This window comes from Castor canadensis, chromosome 10 (assembly GCF_047511655.1).
Source record: "Castor canadensis chromosome 10, mCasCan1.hap1v2, whole genome shotgun sequence".
Taxonomy (NCBI): domain Eukaryota; kingdom Metazoa; phylum Chordata; class Mammalia; order Rodentia; family Castoridae; genus Castor; species Castor canadensis.
In genome coordinates this window covers 37,303,499-37,319,032 of record NC_133395.1, presented here as the reverse complement: position 1 = coordinate 37,319,032, position 15,534 = coordinate 37,303,499, and the positions used below count along the sequence as shown (strand labels likewise).

General features: G+C 32.1%; 1 protein-coding gene across 3 annotated transcripts in view; it reads right to left on the bottom strand.

Moving 5' to 3' along the window:
* The window catches only part of Dach1 (dachshund family transcription factor 1), a 397,811-nt gene that overhangs the window by 29,327 nt on the left and 352,950 nt on the right, over positions 1-15,534 (bottom strand). For all 3 annotated transcript variants that reach the window (XM_020178044.2, XM_074043247.1, XM_020178045.2), the window contains 3 exons: positions 10,742-10,889; positions 7,671-7,814; positions 7,098-7,166 (listed from right to left, as the gene is read on the bottom strand). In XM_020178044.2, coding sequence (XP_020033633.2) covers positions 7,098-7,166; positions 7,671-7,814; positions 10,742-10,889 — 361 coding nt within the window. The remainder of the gene's footprint in view (positions 1-7,097; positions 7,167-7,670; positions 7,815-10,741; positions 10,890-15,534) is intronic.

Here is a 15,534-nt window from a genome sequence, read left to right as displayed (position 1 = left end):
TACTGAAATTACCAGAAAATAGTCTATAATTTTATAAAACGCTAAAATTAATGCATGTCTGAACTTTCTATTTAATATTAATAAATCTAATTTCTAGTTGAATGAGTACTTAATAATTACCTGTGATAACTACAGAACAATCTTCTGTATATTGGTTACTGCCTACAATCAATATCACCTTTTGTTTGACTTAATCAATGCTGTCTTAAATTGATTAGCTGCATTGAAATGCTGCCAAATACCAGAAATCAGTGCCAAGTGACCAGAGGAATATTTATAAATGCTTTATTTTTTTCACAGTTATATAATTATAATATTTATAGTTTAAGAAGAAGAAAAATAATTTCAGGTAATTAATCTCTAAAGTCAATATGCATTACTGATAATCTAGAATCCACTTTTAAGTACTTTTAATCTAAATAAAGACATTTTTAAATATAGAAAATTAGATTAAGATTTCTAAAAAGAAGTTCTTATAAAATCTCCACAAACATTTTGCTATGGTATAAATTCAACACTGTATAATAAATGCTGACCAATTTTCCATCAAAGGAAATGTCAATTATATGTTGGAGAAATAGTACCTACGGTATTTGCCAGTTGCCAACCCCTGAGTAAATGTGTTAATTCATCATAATAGGATTTAAAGTTAACAGCTGAGACTTAACTGTGTATACTGCTGGCCAGTTTGTGCTAAGTGCTTTACATGGGTTATTTTATTTAACTTTCATAAGAGCCCTCTGAGGTTAAGCAATTGTGAAGCGGGAGGGTGAAGATAACAGAGCAGAGACTTGAGCCTACACCAGACTCCTAGCACTTCTTAACTGATAGGTTCTGTTGTGGTGTATAAGAAGTGTACACTCCCATATGAAACTTAGAGGCCTGTTTTTAAAAAATAGAAATAAGGTACATGTAAAACAATTATATGTTAATCATATTTGAATGGTATTTTCACAAAGATCTTAAAAGTGGTAAGTTTAAGTAAGGTTCAATTTTGCAGTTAGAATATGAGTGGTGGGACGTCATTTAGCAACTTCTATTCAAAACTATTTCAATGTTTTAAATTTATTCTAAGTTCATTATATGCTAAGTTGTAAGATGAAGGTGAATCTTATCTAAATGTGATTTTTTTTATTGCTACATTATTTGCTTAGAATGAGGTTTTTCTTAGCATGTGTGAGTATCTATAAACACAGTACAAGCATAATGGATAATAATAAAGTAAAAAGCAGGAAAGAACACATTTTTCTCTTTGTAAATCATTTCCTAACAGTAGATGATTTTGGACTTTTTGAGTCATTAAAAGGAAATATGCTGCCTATCTAAAAGAAGTGATGTGGCTGCAAGTGGCTACACTGAAAAAGAGACATATAAGTACAGGCAGCAAGGCACAGTGGAAAGGAAAGGACTGGGGGTCATAAATCTGTACCCAAGAGTCATCATTCCAACTAGCTTGCAGTATGACAGTAAGAAAATTAATTATCCACTTGGACTTTAGGTGATTTTGTCTTTAAAATAGAATATTATACAGGAAGGAAGAAAGGCTCAATTTCAGTTGCCAATTCACTTCATTTTAATATGTAAATATTTGTGCTTAACACACAATATCCTGAATTCTAAATGAATGAAAATATTTTACTAGGAAATTTATTGAGTGCCAAAACATTTGACTCAATAAAAAAGCTTGACCAAAAATATAAATGCAAGACAGGCATGGTGGTACAAGCCTATAATTCCAGCACTCAGGAGACTGGGGAAGGAAGATGGAGAGTTGGATGCAAGCAAGGGCGACATAGGTGAGTTCAAAGTCATACTGGGTTACATAGTGAGACCCTGTCTCAAAAGAAAGAGAGAGAGAGAGAGAGAGAGAGAGAGAATTCCCTCCATAACAATGTCATGTCATAAAGTACACACAGTATGACACACTTTGGAGTTGTAAGTTATCAGTCAAATAAAATTAATTCATTTTAAAGGAGAAAAAAGGGACATCACTCAACAATTTTAATCTATAAGCACTCAGGAAGAAAACACAGTGAGGTGAGAAGCAACCGGACCACTTTATAACCCTAATTCTGATGAACTCTTGGAATGCTCTTTAACAAGTCAATCCACCATTACTCAGCCTCAGTTTCCTCTGTGGCACAATAAAGATATTTCATTCATCTTAACATTCTTTCCCAAGACTAAGCTAGCAACAGCATAAAAGTATCCTTGACATATAATCAATATTGCAAAAGTATTTGCTGAATAAATGAATAACTATAAAATTTAGCATTCATCTTGAAATATCTAAGAAGCAGAAAAAGAATATCTTTGAATTGGAAAAAAGATTGTTAATATGTAGGCAAGTCTTTTATGTCTTTTTATTGGAATAATATTTGGTTTTCTGTGATCTGAGATCAGTCAAAAAAGAATAAAAGGCCAAGAAGTTTTGATTATGGCCATTGGATGTAAATAAAAGAGATGTACTTTCAAGTGAAGTCAAGATTTTTGCAAGTATAACTTTCAGATCGTTTAAGATGCCAAAGGAACTATGGTTTATATTTACACTGATTTTAACAGTATTTTTTGTTTAAAATAATAAGTTTTTACTTTAAAAGTAGAAACATAAAGCTACTAATAAGAAAGTAAACTTGTGAGACATTTGGGAGTTTTTATCAAAGACATAGGTGGAATGGTAATATTGAGATTCTACCACAAAATAGTAGAATTGATACATGGTAGAATATTGAAGATTTAACCATTTGCAATCATAACAAAAAATCAGAAAAGAGGGATGAGGTAGTGAGTAGAATGAATGAAAAAAATGTGCTATTTAGTAAATGTGATGATAGGATGTTAAATTAAATATATATTTAAAGTAGAAAACCTGATGTAAGAAAACATTTACATAATCCACATCTTAGGTCAAATGTACAAAGAATAAAATGTCATTAGAAACATACACAAAGAAGAATAAGTAAATGCTCTTAATGCAGCTATCCAATATGAAATTAATTTATCAGAACTTGTGATTTGGGCTTTCCTAGTCAGAATCATGCCATCCTTTATTTCCTTCCATTAGTCTCTCCAACTGAAGTCTGAGACCTTTTGAACAATAAGGATGGTCATAGCCACAAGATCTAACATAGGTCCTAATTTATCAATGTCTAATTCATTCTTTTAGGGATGTTGCAAGTGTCACAATATACGAAACACTCTGCCAGACAGTAAGATACACTTGTAAAAGAAGAATAGCTCACACTCACACTCTGTCCCAGCTACTATTTAGAGAAAAAGAAAACGGGGGGTGGGGAGGAGGAACTACAAACACACAGCAGTGTTCTTGAGGAGAGACAAAAATATGGTAAGAACGTCTGGAAGGTGGAAATGGTCCTAAGGCACAGGGTCAGTGGTTTGGGGAAGTGGTTTCAAGGAAGTAACTTTTAAGCTGGGACTTCAAGGATAAGAAAAAGCAAAGAAGAGGGGGAAATGCCCCTAGTAGGTGGGAAAAGAAGTGACACTTTCAGGAAAAGAACAACTAAAATTCCAGTATGATAGAAGAGCTGACACAAAGAGAGAAGAGGTCTGATTGTGTGTAGAGGGAGTGAAGGAGGAAAATGCCAAGTTCAATTTCCTTCATTACATATTTAGAAAGATAATAGAATGCACCAGCTGAGTATACCACAGGGAAGAACACAGGAGGAAGACATGCTTGTGGAGACAGAGGAAATATTTTTGGTTTATACATTGAACTTTGAGGTCTCTGTAAGACAACCAAAATTTTTTACATATTATTATCTGAGCAGTTAAGAAATGTCTGAATGGGTTGGAGAGGTGCCCTTTATAAATTGTCAAAATATGTTAAGTTGAAGAAATTATTTTAGTACATACTTGCTAAGATGTTCAGATTTGGCTCTACACAATATATATGCACTTGTATTTGTAGAAGATGTTGTTTGAAGGATATTTATTGACTAATCCAAAAACCAAGTCAGTCTGTGCTTATATGAACTCTGTCTGTATATTTGAAAGAGCTTAGAAAAAGCATAGAGTAAGTTTTTCATATTCTGACACAAATCATGATATATAAATCTGTTACAATTCATAGCATGAACTAGTTAATTTCTAAGCAATGTAATCCTGAAATAAGTTATTTTTAATTTGGGAGGATATTTATTTATTTATATTTTTCCCCTTTTATTTTATCATTTGTACATTTACTTACATGTGTATACATTGTTTGTGCACCCCCCCACCTGCCACCTCCCACACTTCCAGGCAGAACCTGTTCCGCCCTCTTTATCTCCGATTTTGTTAGAGAGAAAGCATAAGAGACAATAAGACAGACATATTGTTTTCGCTAGTTTGGGATATTTATTTATACTGATAATGTCTCCACCAAAATCATGAATTTTTAATTAGTTACTAAAAACATCAGAAATGAAGAATTTATCCTTGTGTGCAATGAGCTGATTAACTTTATCCAAAAAAACCTCACAGTATTTAGGGCTTTTTTCTCAGGAATATTTTCTAAACCACTCTGGTTTCCTCTTTCCCACCTTTCTAGTTTTATGGAAATGGTGATATAAAATTCCAGTGAGGCAATATTTGCTCTAACCCAAGGTGCTTATATGAGGGTAATTACTTGACACCTGAACAGTATTTAGGTGCCCCAACTTCTAAGTGACTAATTTGTGTGGCATTTATTTATTACTGTTAAAATGTTAAAAATACATGATAAGGATAAGAATTGTGATCTTTTTTTTTCTTTCCCAATTAAGTTGAGTTTATCTTGCAATAGGGAATAATTTCAGTTATGGTTGAATTGGGAGTAAGAAAGAGTACACAGAGTCTCAGAGCACCTGGGCTTGGGGGACAGTGGGAGAGAGAAAGCAAGGGAAGCAGGAGGCTGTCTTAATGTCACTTTTGAATTGTGAAGTAGCAAGAGCTCACTGCTGCCAAAAAATCATGACATAGACCATCTCACAAATTAGGAATGGATTTTGGTTCTTTCTTATCTGCCTTTGCTATACTTGTGCTTAGATAGAACTCAACTAAATTCAGACTTCTTTCTTTGCCTTTTCTGTTCACTTAATTTTGTTTTGTTTGTTAGCTTCCAAAAGTATTCATTTAGTCTAAGGTTAGAAATAAGAATTAAAAGAGCAAAATGCGTTTGTTTAATGGAGTGAGAGTAACAGTAGATCTCTACGTTCTGTTTTTTTTAAAAGTTCTGGAATAATCCAGCTGCTAGTGAAATATCTTTATAAGCAGATAACAGCTAGAAACATTCACTTTCCATGGTTTTATATTACATTTGTGGAAAATCATACCTAAACAAATTATAATCATTAGTAAACAACTTATTATTGAAAGCTAACTGCATTTTGAACAATATAACAATTGGCAGGTAGTATGAATGAATGATTTTATGTTATAATTAAAAACAATAATTTACACTTGGCTTTAAATTACTATGCATAATTACTATACAAATGTTTTATTTGTCTAATTATGAAATTATTTGAAAGGGTTTAATGTGCTACTCAATTGAGAGCATTCTGGATAGCAAAAGGAAGGCAATTTGTGACTGAAGGTGGGTTTTTTTTTTCAGAATAAGCAAATCACAACAATAGAATTTGAGAATTGTCAATATTTTGATCTCATACAGCAAGACTTTACGTATATTAAAGTGCATATCTGATAGCTCAAGTGGTATAGTACTTGCCTAGCAACAACAAGGCCCTGAATTCAAACTGTAGTACTGAAAAAAGTGTATATTTGAATATATGTGAGTATTACAATTTAAAATAGGAATAACTATAGTTTTATTAATGATCAAAATGTTGTTAACAGTGAACTTATGGGTAGCATGTTATGTGAACTAAGGAAAAAGTCCACCTTGAGATATCTATATATACCAGATAATTTATATCACAGCTACCTGGAGGATCATCTGCTTTCTTAGGCTACTTCACATTCTCTTAAAGCAGTACAGGAATAATCCCCTTTCATATAAACTAAGTCTGATACTTACATTGGCCTTATTAAAGGCTATCATCCCCCTTATTGAGGACTGGCTTTTTTTGCTCCTAGTAACTTGTTCAAATGTTTATGTGTATCATGAATCATGACTTCAGGTAAAATTAATATAGGCCAAAAAGTAAGTCTTTCTCTAGAAATGTTTCTTCAAGTTTCTTATTGCTACTTATTGCACATATGATACTAGATAAAAGTATACTTCCTTTACACTAAGCCATGAATGTTACTTTTGGAGCTGATTAAGTAGCACAATAGATGTCATAGAACATCTCAAAACTGATTGAGGCTGAAATGCAGAATAAAAGCAATGGGGAGGGTCATAGTAGGTAATCATTTAGGATTTCCAGTGAAGAATCATTGTCAAAGACAGAAAACAAATCTTTATTTTTTCCTCTTTAGTGCTCATGTTGTTAGATGGTTTGTTGTTTAGAGTAGATGTCTGATAATAAGTGCTACCTTTGATTTTATTCTTTCCTAACAGTGAGTTCTCAGCAATATACATACTTAGCTCTTCTGAGTGTTTAATACAACTCCTTTTAGTATTTTATATATGATTTTGCTCAGCAGATTTGTGTTATTAAAATGTATATAACAGCATATTGAACATTTGGTAATTCACACAGGAGCTAAACAATCTTATTTATTGTTAACATTCAACTAGTCCCTCTGCATACGTCTTGCAGTAGCTGTCACAAAGTATTTAGACATTTTTTAATTTTAAGCATTACCATGATTTTATTTATGTAGGATAGAACTTATAAACCCTTCCTCCATTAGATTAGGCTTCAAACATTCAATAAAACACATTTACTGTGTCCAAGATTAAATCATACATTGTTTAAAATTAATTATTCCTTTTTAATTGCATTGTATAAACAGAAATGACCTGTTAATTTAAAGAAAATCTATCAGCACAAAATGAATTCACTCATATAAACAAGCAAGATGAACTTGACCTTGTTTGAACTTGTTTTGATGTGGCCCAGATGGTAGGCTACATGCTTGAATAGCAGGCTAAAGCTGAGGAAAAACTCATATAGCAAGATCTAGATTTATAGCCTTCTGCAGATTCCTACCTTGTATTGTCCTTTCAGCATCTGTTCTGCCGCCACTGCGGTCAGCTTCTATCTCTGGGGTCAGAGAGTCTAAAAGCACAGAAAGGTAAGAGTGACATATATTTCATTTGATTCCTATTGTCCTTTAGGAAAAAAAAAGAGCAACCTGTTACTTCGGTGCTGAATTAAAATCACATAAATCTTTGTAATCTTTTAAAGGTTGAATAGAAACTATAACCATAAGAATTTTCAGGAGATTTGAATAGATAAGCAATGTAATAATGTTCATAAGATAGGATGGGAGTGGAAGTTCTTACAATAATATTTTATCATGTTTCAGCAGAAAAAGATTTTGTTAAGCCCAAAAGCAATGCCAGGTCCCAGATACTGGAGTTAAATAACACAAAAGAGTAGAAGCACCTATGAAATAAAGCATTTGCCCCAAAACATTTCTCCTACCACACTTTCAGCTATTAGTATATCTGAATGAATCACAAGGCATAGAAATATGAAAAATAAGTACAAACACATGTCTAAATTGTCCTTTGAGTATAGAAATCAAATCTGGTTGTGCATAAAAATATACCTTCTTACCATTTAAGACCCTGAGACTGTCTGTTGATGCTGCTTGTTTTAGCGTCTGTTCTGCTTGCTCACGCCTTTTTGTCTCAAATTCAAGTGCTTCCTGCAATTTTCTCTTTGCCTTCTTCTCCTTCTTTAGTCTCTTTTGAACTATGGCTAGAAAAGAACATGTTACATTACTTTTTAAAGATTTTTTAATGTTGTTAATTTACAAATGGTCTACAATTTTTTTTACTTTATCATTATTTTTTCATGCTGGTCAGAGTCTACCCACAAGGAGGAAGTTAAAAAAGAAAACACCTTTACCTAAAATAATTCCCAATAAAATGTCCAAGGAAACCAATTTTCATTTAGCCTTGAACTATTACATTACCAGAATGATTTTAATTGTCCTGTGTAGAGAGATAAATTTAATGGGATGCTAATTTTAGTAAATATTTGTATTCACCAATAAAGGAAGCTTGATTAAATGAATTTTGTAGCTTAGTTCTCTGCCCTTGAATCAGGTTAGTGCAGAGTACTGAGTAGTGCAAGCTTTTATAAACAGGTCTCCCATCTCCTCAAAAGACATTTCCCCTAAAAATACTGTGTATAAAATGTTACACCAACTCAGTTTTTAATAATTCTTTCTTGACATTCTAGAAAATATAATAAATGTTTTTTACATGAGGAACAAAATATCCTTAATTATTGTTTAACATATACAAGCAATAATTTGTTTGGATGAAGCTATTATCATTTTTCTCAAAGAATAATTTCTTCATAGCAAATTTATAGCATAATAGCATATTTTAAGAAAATGATTATACTTTTACTCTGCAGGAATCTGGTGGAATGTAAAACTTCACTACTAATAATAATGCACCTCTGATAACAATGTTTTATATAAAAAGTAGGTGATGATATAAAAAGTTGCTTATCATACATTTTTCTCCTATGGAACAATTAAAATATTGTTACATAATTAATAAATACTAACCATTAAGTATACTTCACAAAATGTAAATGAACTTACTGAAAGTATAATTAAATTGTTTTAACTTTGTCTACATGTAAATGTATAGGATTAGGCAGCATATGAAAGGCATCTATCTGTTTTTATTTGAAATCATCTTTTTTGATCATTGATAAGCATTATGGATGATAATGGGACAAAATTACTATGACTAACTCTTTTCTAACACTATTGTTAGTCATGAAGAGTAATCTTTGCAAGTTTATTATTTGATTTCTTACTACCCACTAAGAACAACCCTTTAACACAATATTTAGTCAAAAGGTAAAATAAAGTAATAATGGTTAAAATATGTGAATTTCACTTTCTAATCTCTACATCTCCTTTTCTATTACTAATATAGTAATATTACTGCTTGGATGGCAGATCATTAGCTTCTTGGGTTTATTGTCATTATATCATACATTTTAAAAACTTCTTTGCCAAAATGTACATTGACTATAGTAAGAAAAATAATTGTAACATTTCATGTAAATCCTAATTTCCTTTACATAACAGTGTGAAAATCATATGTTTATCTTAATAAAATTATTTTCCTTCTAATTCCCTTTCCAAAGATGATTATGGATGTCTTTTTGCAAAGAAACAGTAATGTTTGAAATGTTTATTTAAACTACATGCTCTCATGGTACTAACAGCTCAATACCCAGCACCCTTCCATTGACCATTCATTTTTCCTTCTGTGTGATTGATTGCTGTGTTTTGTCTTTGGAGTAATATTCTACTTCAATAGTCACATTCATAACAGATGAGTTTTGATAATGATAACCTTTAATTCTTAATCAATTAAATGGGAAGTTTGATCTGTGAATGTTTTGCCCTCTAGTGGTTAAAGGATTAAAACAGAATAAATGTAAAACTTCCTATATGGTTGAAACCAATAAATTTCTGAAGGTCTCTTAAATATCCAAAGGATTATTTTAGGAATTCAAGGGTCTGTCTTTCAATCTTGTAAAATTAACTTCTCCAAATCAGAATGAAATCAAGACATAGCTATTTGATGGAAAATGGTATCCCAGACTGGACACTAAGACCAAATGGTATCCCAGATTGGACATTAAGACCAAACTTCCTTATTCACTTAGAAAGCATCCTTTGTCATTGTTTACCTTGATTTAATTATTGTAGTACCTTAATCTAAGTGAAGCCGTATTATTTAGAACTGTGCCTGAGTGACAGCTTAACCTTATTCCAGGAACTCACCAGCTTTTGTCCCATAATAACTAATGAAAGAACGTGCTAAGCAGAAACTGATATTTAAATAACAACATCAAACATACAGAAGGAGAATATGTGGAACACTTATACTGGATACTTATAAATGAGAGAAAAGGAAATGTCCCTTTTCTAGAACCCTTACATGAATCTGATAGTTGAAACAAGTGAGAGGTGTAAATACTCTTCAAATTCATGCATAAACATACAAAAATGAATGACCTTCAAAATTATCTATAGATGCATTGTACAACGTTTAAAAGAAGCAATTCCCAGATCAATAATATCATTATTTTTACCCAATGAGAATTTATATTAGTTTATACTTTGTGTACTTGACCTTGCTGAATGAAAATGAGGCATTCAGAAAGAAAATTATACGAACACTTAAGTTCAGTCATTTGCTCAGATATTCATCAGTCTTCAATTTCAGTTGATAAATATCTTACTAAACAGGCTTTGCTTGAATAATCAGTATTTTCTATTTTAGCTTTATGACATTAACTCTTAAGATTTTCAAAAGGCAATTGTGAATGAACATGAAAGTTTTATTATGCTGTCATCTTATCAGAGCTCATTTTTAACTTAAAAAATATGGATTTGCTAAACTCTGTAAACAATAAAAATAATAGAATCAGTGATGTGTTGGATCATTATAATCCCCAGACTTAACAAAAAAAAGAAAAAATGTGTACTTTAGACATTAAGAAATAAAATGAGCATAGAACTCAAATTTTACTCTAAAAATTAACAAAAAAGCTGCCATCTCAAAGTAAATAACTAACCATCACATATATTATTATGTTTACCATTTTGGTTATAGTATTAAACTTCATTGGAATTTCAGAAATACCTCTGTTCTTTTGTTCCATAGCCAGCTGCTTCTCAAGTGTTTCTCTTAGTTCTCTTTCCCTTAAAAAATCCATCTTCAACTCTGTTTTTTCCAGTTGGACCTGTTTCTCTTGAGCTCTGGCATTATCTATGGCAACTTTCAAGAGTCCCTGTACAAAGACGGTATTCAGATTGGTAATATTTTGGTACAAAGCACATTTCATTCATTACTTAAATGCATTTTAGAAGAGAAGAACCCACTTATCAAATCCTTCAATTCTTGTGCATTCACCCTGCACTGACTAGTACAAATAATATAACTAAGAACAAAACTTCTAACTCTAATTAAACTATTTTAAGAACACAAATATTTATGGCATTCAGGTTCCAGGGCTTCTAATTAGAATATCTAGATCCAAAACTAAATGAGGGCAGCACAAAAGTATGTCCACAAAACAAGGACTGAGAAGAAAATTAGGCTGAAATTCTTCCACAAGTAGTTATCGGATGTGGTTTATGCAGCCCTATGTGATCCTGGCAGTCTCCCCATTCTCTTGGAGCTCATTCTCTCACTCCCTAGCAAGATTACACCAGCTGCAAAAGTCTTCTTTGTGTTCTTCCATTCAACAATTCATTTCTGCCTCAGTAACTTTGCTCTTTCTGTTCCCTTCCTGAATGCTTTTCCTTCAGATCTTTGCATGGCTCACAATCTCATTTCACTTCATCTTTGCTCAAAGTCACCAGTCAAGATGGTCCTTCTTACTGCTCAATTTGTAAGAACTCTCCACTGTATCTTGTTACTCCCTCCTTAAAATTCTTCATAGCATTTACCATTATGCAATATTGTCACATATTTATTTGTTTACTAATTTATGTTGTGTTTCTTCTACTAAAATGTAAGCTCTCTGAGGTAGGGATATTTTTTTCTTATTTAGTACTATGTCTCCAGGGTCTAAACAGTGGTTAGAATATACGAGATATTTAAAAATTTCATGAATAGAAATTATAATAGTGTCATATAGTGATATACAATACATTTAATAGATCTAAAACATAATGGCTTACTGTATTTTTAAAAAGTCATTGTAATAGTAATCTCAGTATAACTTTTAGTAAGCTATTAGACATCATAATAATTCAAAAGAGCATATAGCATATTATTTTTTCCTTATACGAAACTGTAGAACAGGAGGTAGAGCAGGTCCTGCCTTGGGGTGTTGGCATCAGTGGGAGGGAGGAGGAGGTGGGGGAAGGGCATGGAGGGTGAATACGGTGCAAATACTGGGTACACATGTATGTAAATGAAAAAATGATACCTGGTGAAACTATTCCAGGAATGGGGGAGGGGATGATAAAGGAAAATGGTGGAGGGGGTGAATTTAAGTATGATATATTTGATATATTGTAAGATCTTTTGTAAATGTAGCAATGTACCCCTACCCAGCACAACAATTAAAAAAAGAGCATGCAGTAAAAACCAAATTTATTTATTCATATAATTAATTATGCAGTTATGGAGATAGATAAATAAAATTTGACTCATTTTGTACTTTAAAAATTAGCAGTACTTTGAAGTTTTGGAAAATAAGATTATGAGAATATGTTAACCATAAGAAAAATATTCTGTATACGTTCTCTGCTTAGAGTCTTTGGAATTTTGTGATAAAATCACAAGTAAAAATTATAGCTTAAAATTCTATCTTCATCAATTCTGCTATACAAATAGCTATTCTGAAATAGAAAGTACTTTGCCTTAGTCTGTGAATGTCAGAAACTGAAATATTCAATTGAAACTATACATGATATAGAAGTTGATGCCATCTGTAGACGAACTCAGTGCCTAACAAGAGTCAACGGAACAGTTTGAGTCAGTATAACCAGTATGCCCAAGAGAGAAGTAGCCTAACTTACCCTGAATATGGCTTTTTGTATTACCATATGTCACTTTTATTGTCTTTTGAATAAGTCTAAATTATTTCACGTTTGTTATACCTAATCCTGAATTTCGTGGTACAATTCTCATGCTATGAAAGAAAGTGGAGAAGTGTTTCTATGTGGCAGCTTGCCCCTCCCCACTCTTGTTGTTTAACCATAAAGCGTAGCTGCCAAGGAAACTGCCAACTTAACTTAATTCAGCAACATTCATGTATATGTTTCTTCTTCATCAGGAACAAACAATTAGTAACAAATGAAAGAGATCATTACATCAAGTGCCCTTTTAGATCACCCCAATTAAAACTTTAGTTTAGCTGTATTTTAATTCTAAGATACCAAATTCTAATTTTCTGCTCTGATTGCTCTTGTTGACTTATCTTTGAAAGATGTACTCTCTGTGCAATGTCTAGAGATTATTTAGCAAGATGCCAATGTTGGCACCACTTAATGTGTTGATTGGTTGTATTATCAGTAGCTGTTTAAAATAAATTACTATTAAACTATTATTGTCCTTGGCTGACAAAACACAATATTTTGGTGTTCTTTAAATATGAAACAATCATTATGAATAAACATGTTGAATAATGTTAAACTGCAACTCTAATTTGTGTAATTTTATATTAATATTTGTTTATAAAGAATGAAGTTGCTCAGAGCATTTATATTTGTTTCCTTTTGTTACAGTTCCTGTTAACATGGGTAATGGTTATATTATTACCTATTCCTGATGGTTATGTCTGAAAAATATTAGTTTTTAAGATCCTGCAGCCTCTAGGGACTACTGATAAGCTATATAAAATTAAATTTAATCTTTAGACTTCAAATCAGTTCACATCAGTGGGAGTCCAGTGTGAACAAAAATCTACACCACAGCCAAATATGGATATGCAAAAGTATATTATTTCCAGTGATAGCTCTGCTGCAAAAAATATGGAAAAATGATTAAATCTCAGTGCAGCAGGGGGGCTGGGAAAAGGCAATAGCAATTAATGTTCACAATATCTACAAATCATTAGGACACAGTTCTAACCATCAGTGATGATACTTTCAGATTTGTGCAACTTCTGTAAATTTTTCTGGTAAATGGTGTGCAAAGGTCACACTAAAAAATGCTGTGTCTCAGGTGGACAGGCAGTATCTCATAAAATGCTTTGACGACAGTGTGAAGTACAGTAAGAGACAGACAGCTTAAAGCATGAATTTCTTCCGAGGGGAGTTCAGTTCTCAGGCTGCAGAAGTTGTATCGGGACAGTTCTTAAAGCATCACATTTTAAGCTTATTCAATGTCACAGTAATGACAAGAGAAAATGGTTGACTGATCTTAGATTTCTTTTTCATAAGTGAGGAATGATGGTTGTGATAACACACAAATGTATTTGTTTTCTAAATTTATCTGCTTTATAAGTAAAATTATTTTTATTGTTTTTCAGAGAATAAATCTATTTAAAAAGCAAGAAGGTGGGGAGACACTACAGTTGATTTAGCAATTTTTCTACTATATCTGTAGTTTAACAAGCAGACATATCTACCTGTACAAGAGGATTTCAGGTAATACTCATGGATGGAACATTTTTAATGTGCTAATGATATCCAGGAGTAAAAGGTGAATTGACTCACATTTGTATTTTATGCAAGTTTATTTCAAAATCACATGATATACAGGTTCTACGAGTATCACTGAAACTTAGGTAACAAAATTTGTGCTCCATAATGTATTGCTGATAGTGAGTAAAACCTTAGTCCAAAAAGACTGTAGTAATCACTCATTCTATTCAAAAAATTTTTGTTAAATCAAGGTTCAGAAGGATCAGTTGACTCATCCAATATCCCAAATTAGTGTGTTGACTAAGCCTAGACCAGAACCTCGTGTATTTAATCTTCCTTTCTTTTCCTTTTAGTATTTCCCTAATGACTTTGCAGAATGACAATGATTTGGACCCTTTGGAATCTGGCCTTTTGTAAATTAAAAAAAGAATGGCAGACAGTATCAACTGATGCATTAGCGTAGAGTTTTTATAACAAAGATAAAACTACACTCAGTCTAACGTTATGATTATTGTTCTCCAAAATTGATGCATAACAGTTTCCTCGTGAAAAAACACCTCTGGCAAAAATACACTTTTGTGAATATTTCAGTTTTGTGTGATAATATGGCAACATGGACTCTGAAATCAGCATGCCGGTGTTTAAATCCAGACTATGCCCCCACTCTGGGACCACTGCTCATCTCCATCTCCATATAAGTAAGATGGGAATAACAATACAATACACTGTACAGACTGATAAAGAAGATTAAATGTAAAACATACATACAGACACATTAAAATCATCCACTAAGTAGTCACACTATTATTGTTATTGAATAGTTCAGCTTTTTGAAGAGATAATTGTTATTCTCACAGAAAGCTGTGTTTAGAACCTTGGGTATACTTTATTGTTTTTATGGTCCTTTCCAAATTGCTGATGGGAACAAAAGGAAGAAAAAGTCATATTACATAATTATGATTAAAAATAAAAACATGATATAATACCAGTATGTCTGATTTTAGCCTCCTCATATTTTAAACCCAATGTTTCATTTCCTGAGACTTTTTGAAATGTTTTCTCCTGATTTTTTTACCTGCCCTCTATTACAAATAAATGTATATATTAATAATGCAGATGAATAAACTATCAATTTCATTTCAAGGTATAAAAATAAAGTAACATTACTGCTATGACACTGAAATGTAAAATCTTGAAAATGGATAATCTGAGTTTCTCAGTCTTACTACTTAATTAACGTCTTCTGCATTTTATGTCCTCTTACACAGAAATACAGAATACTTCAATCAAGCTTCTAGCTATCATACATCCGTCATGTCAAGTATCATGAATGCT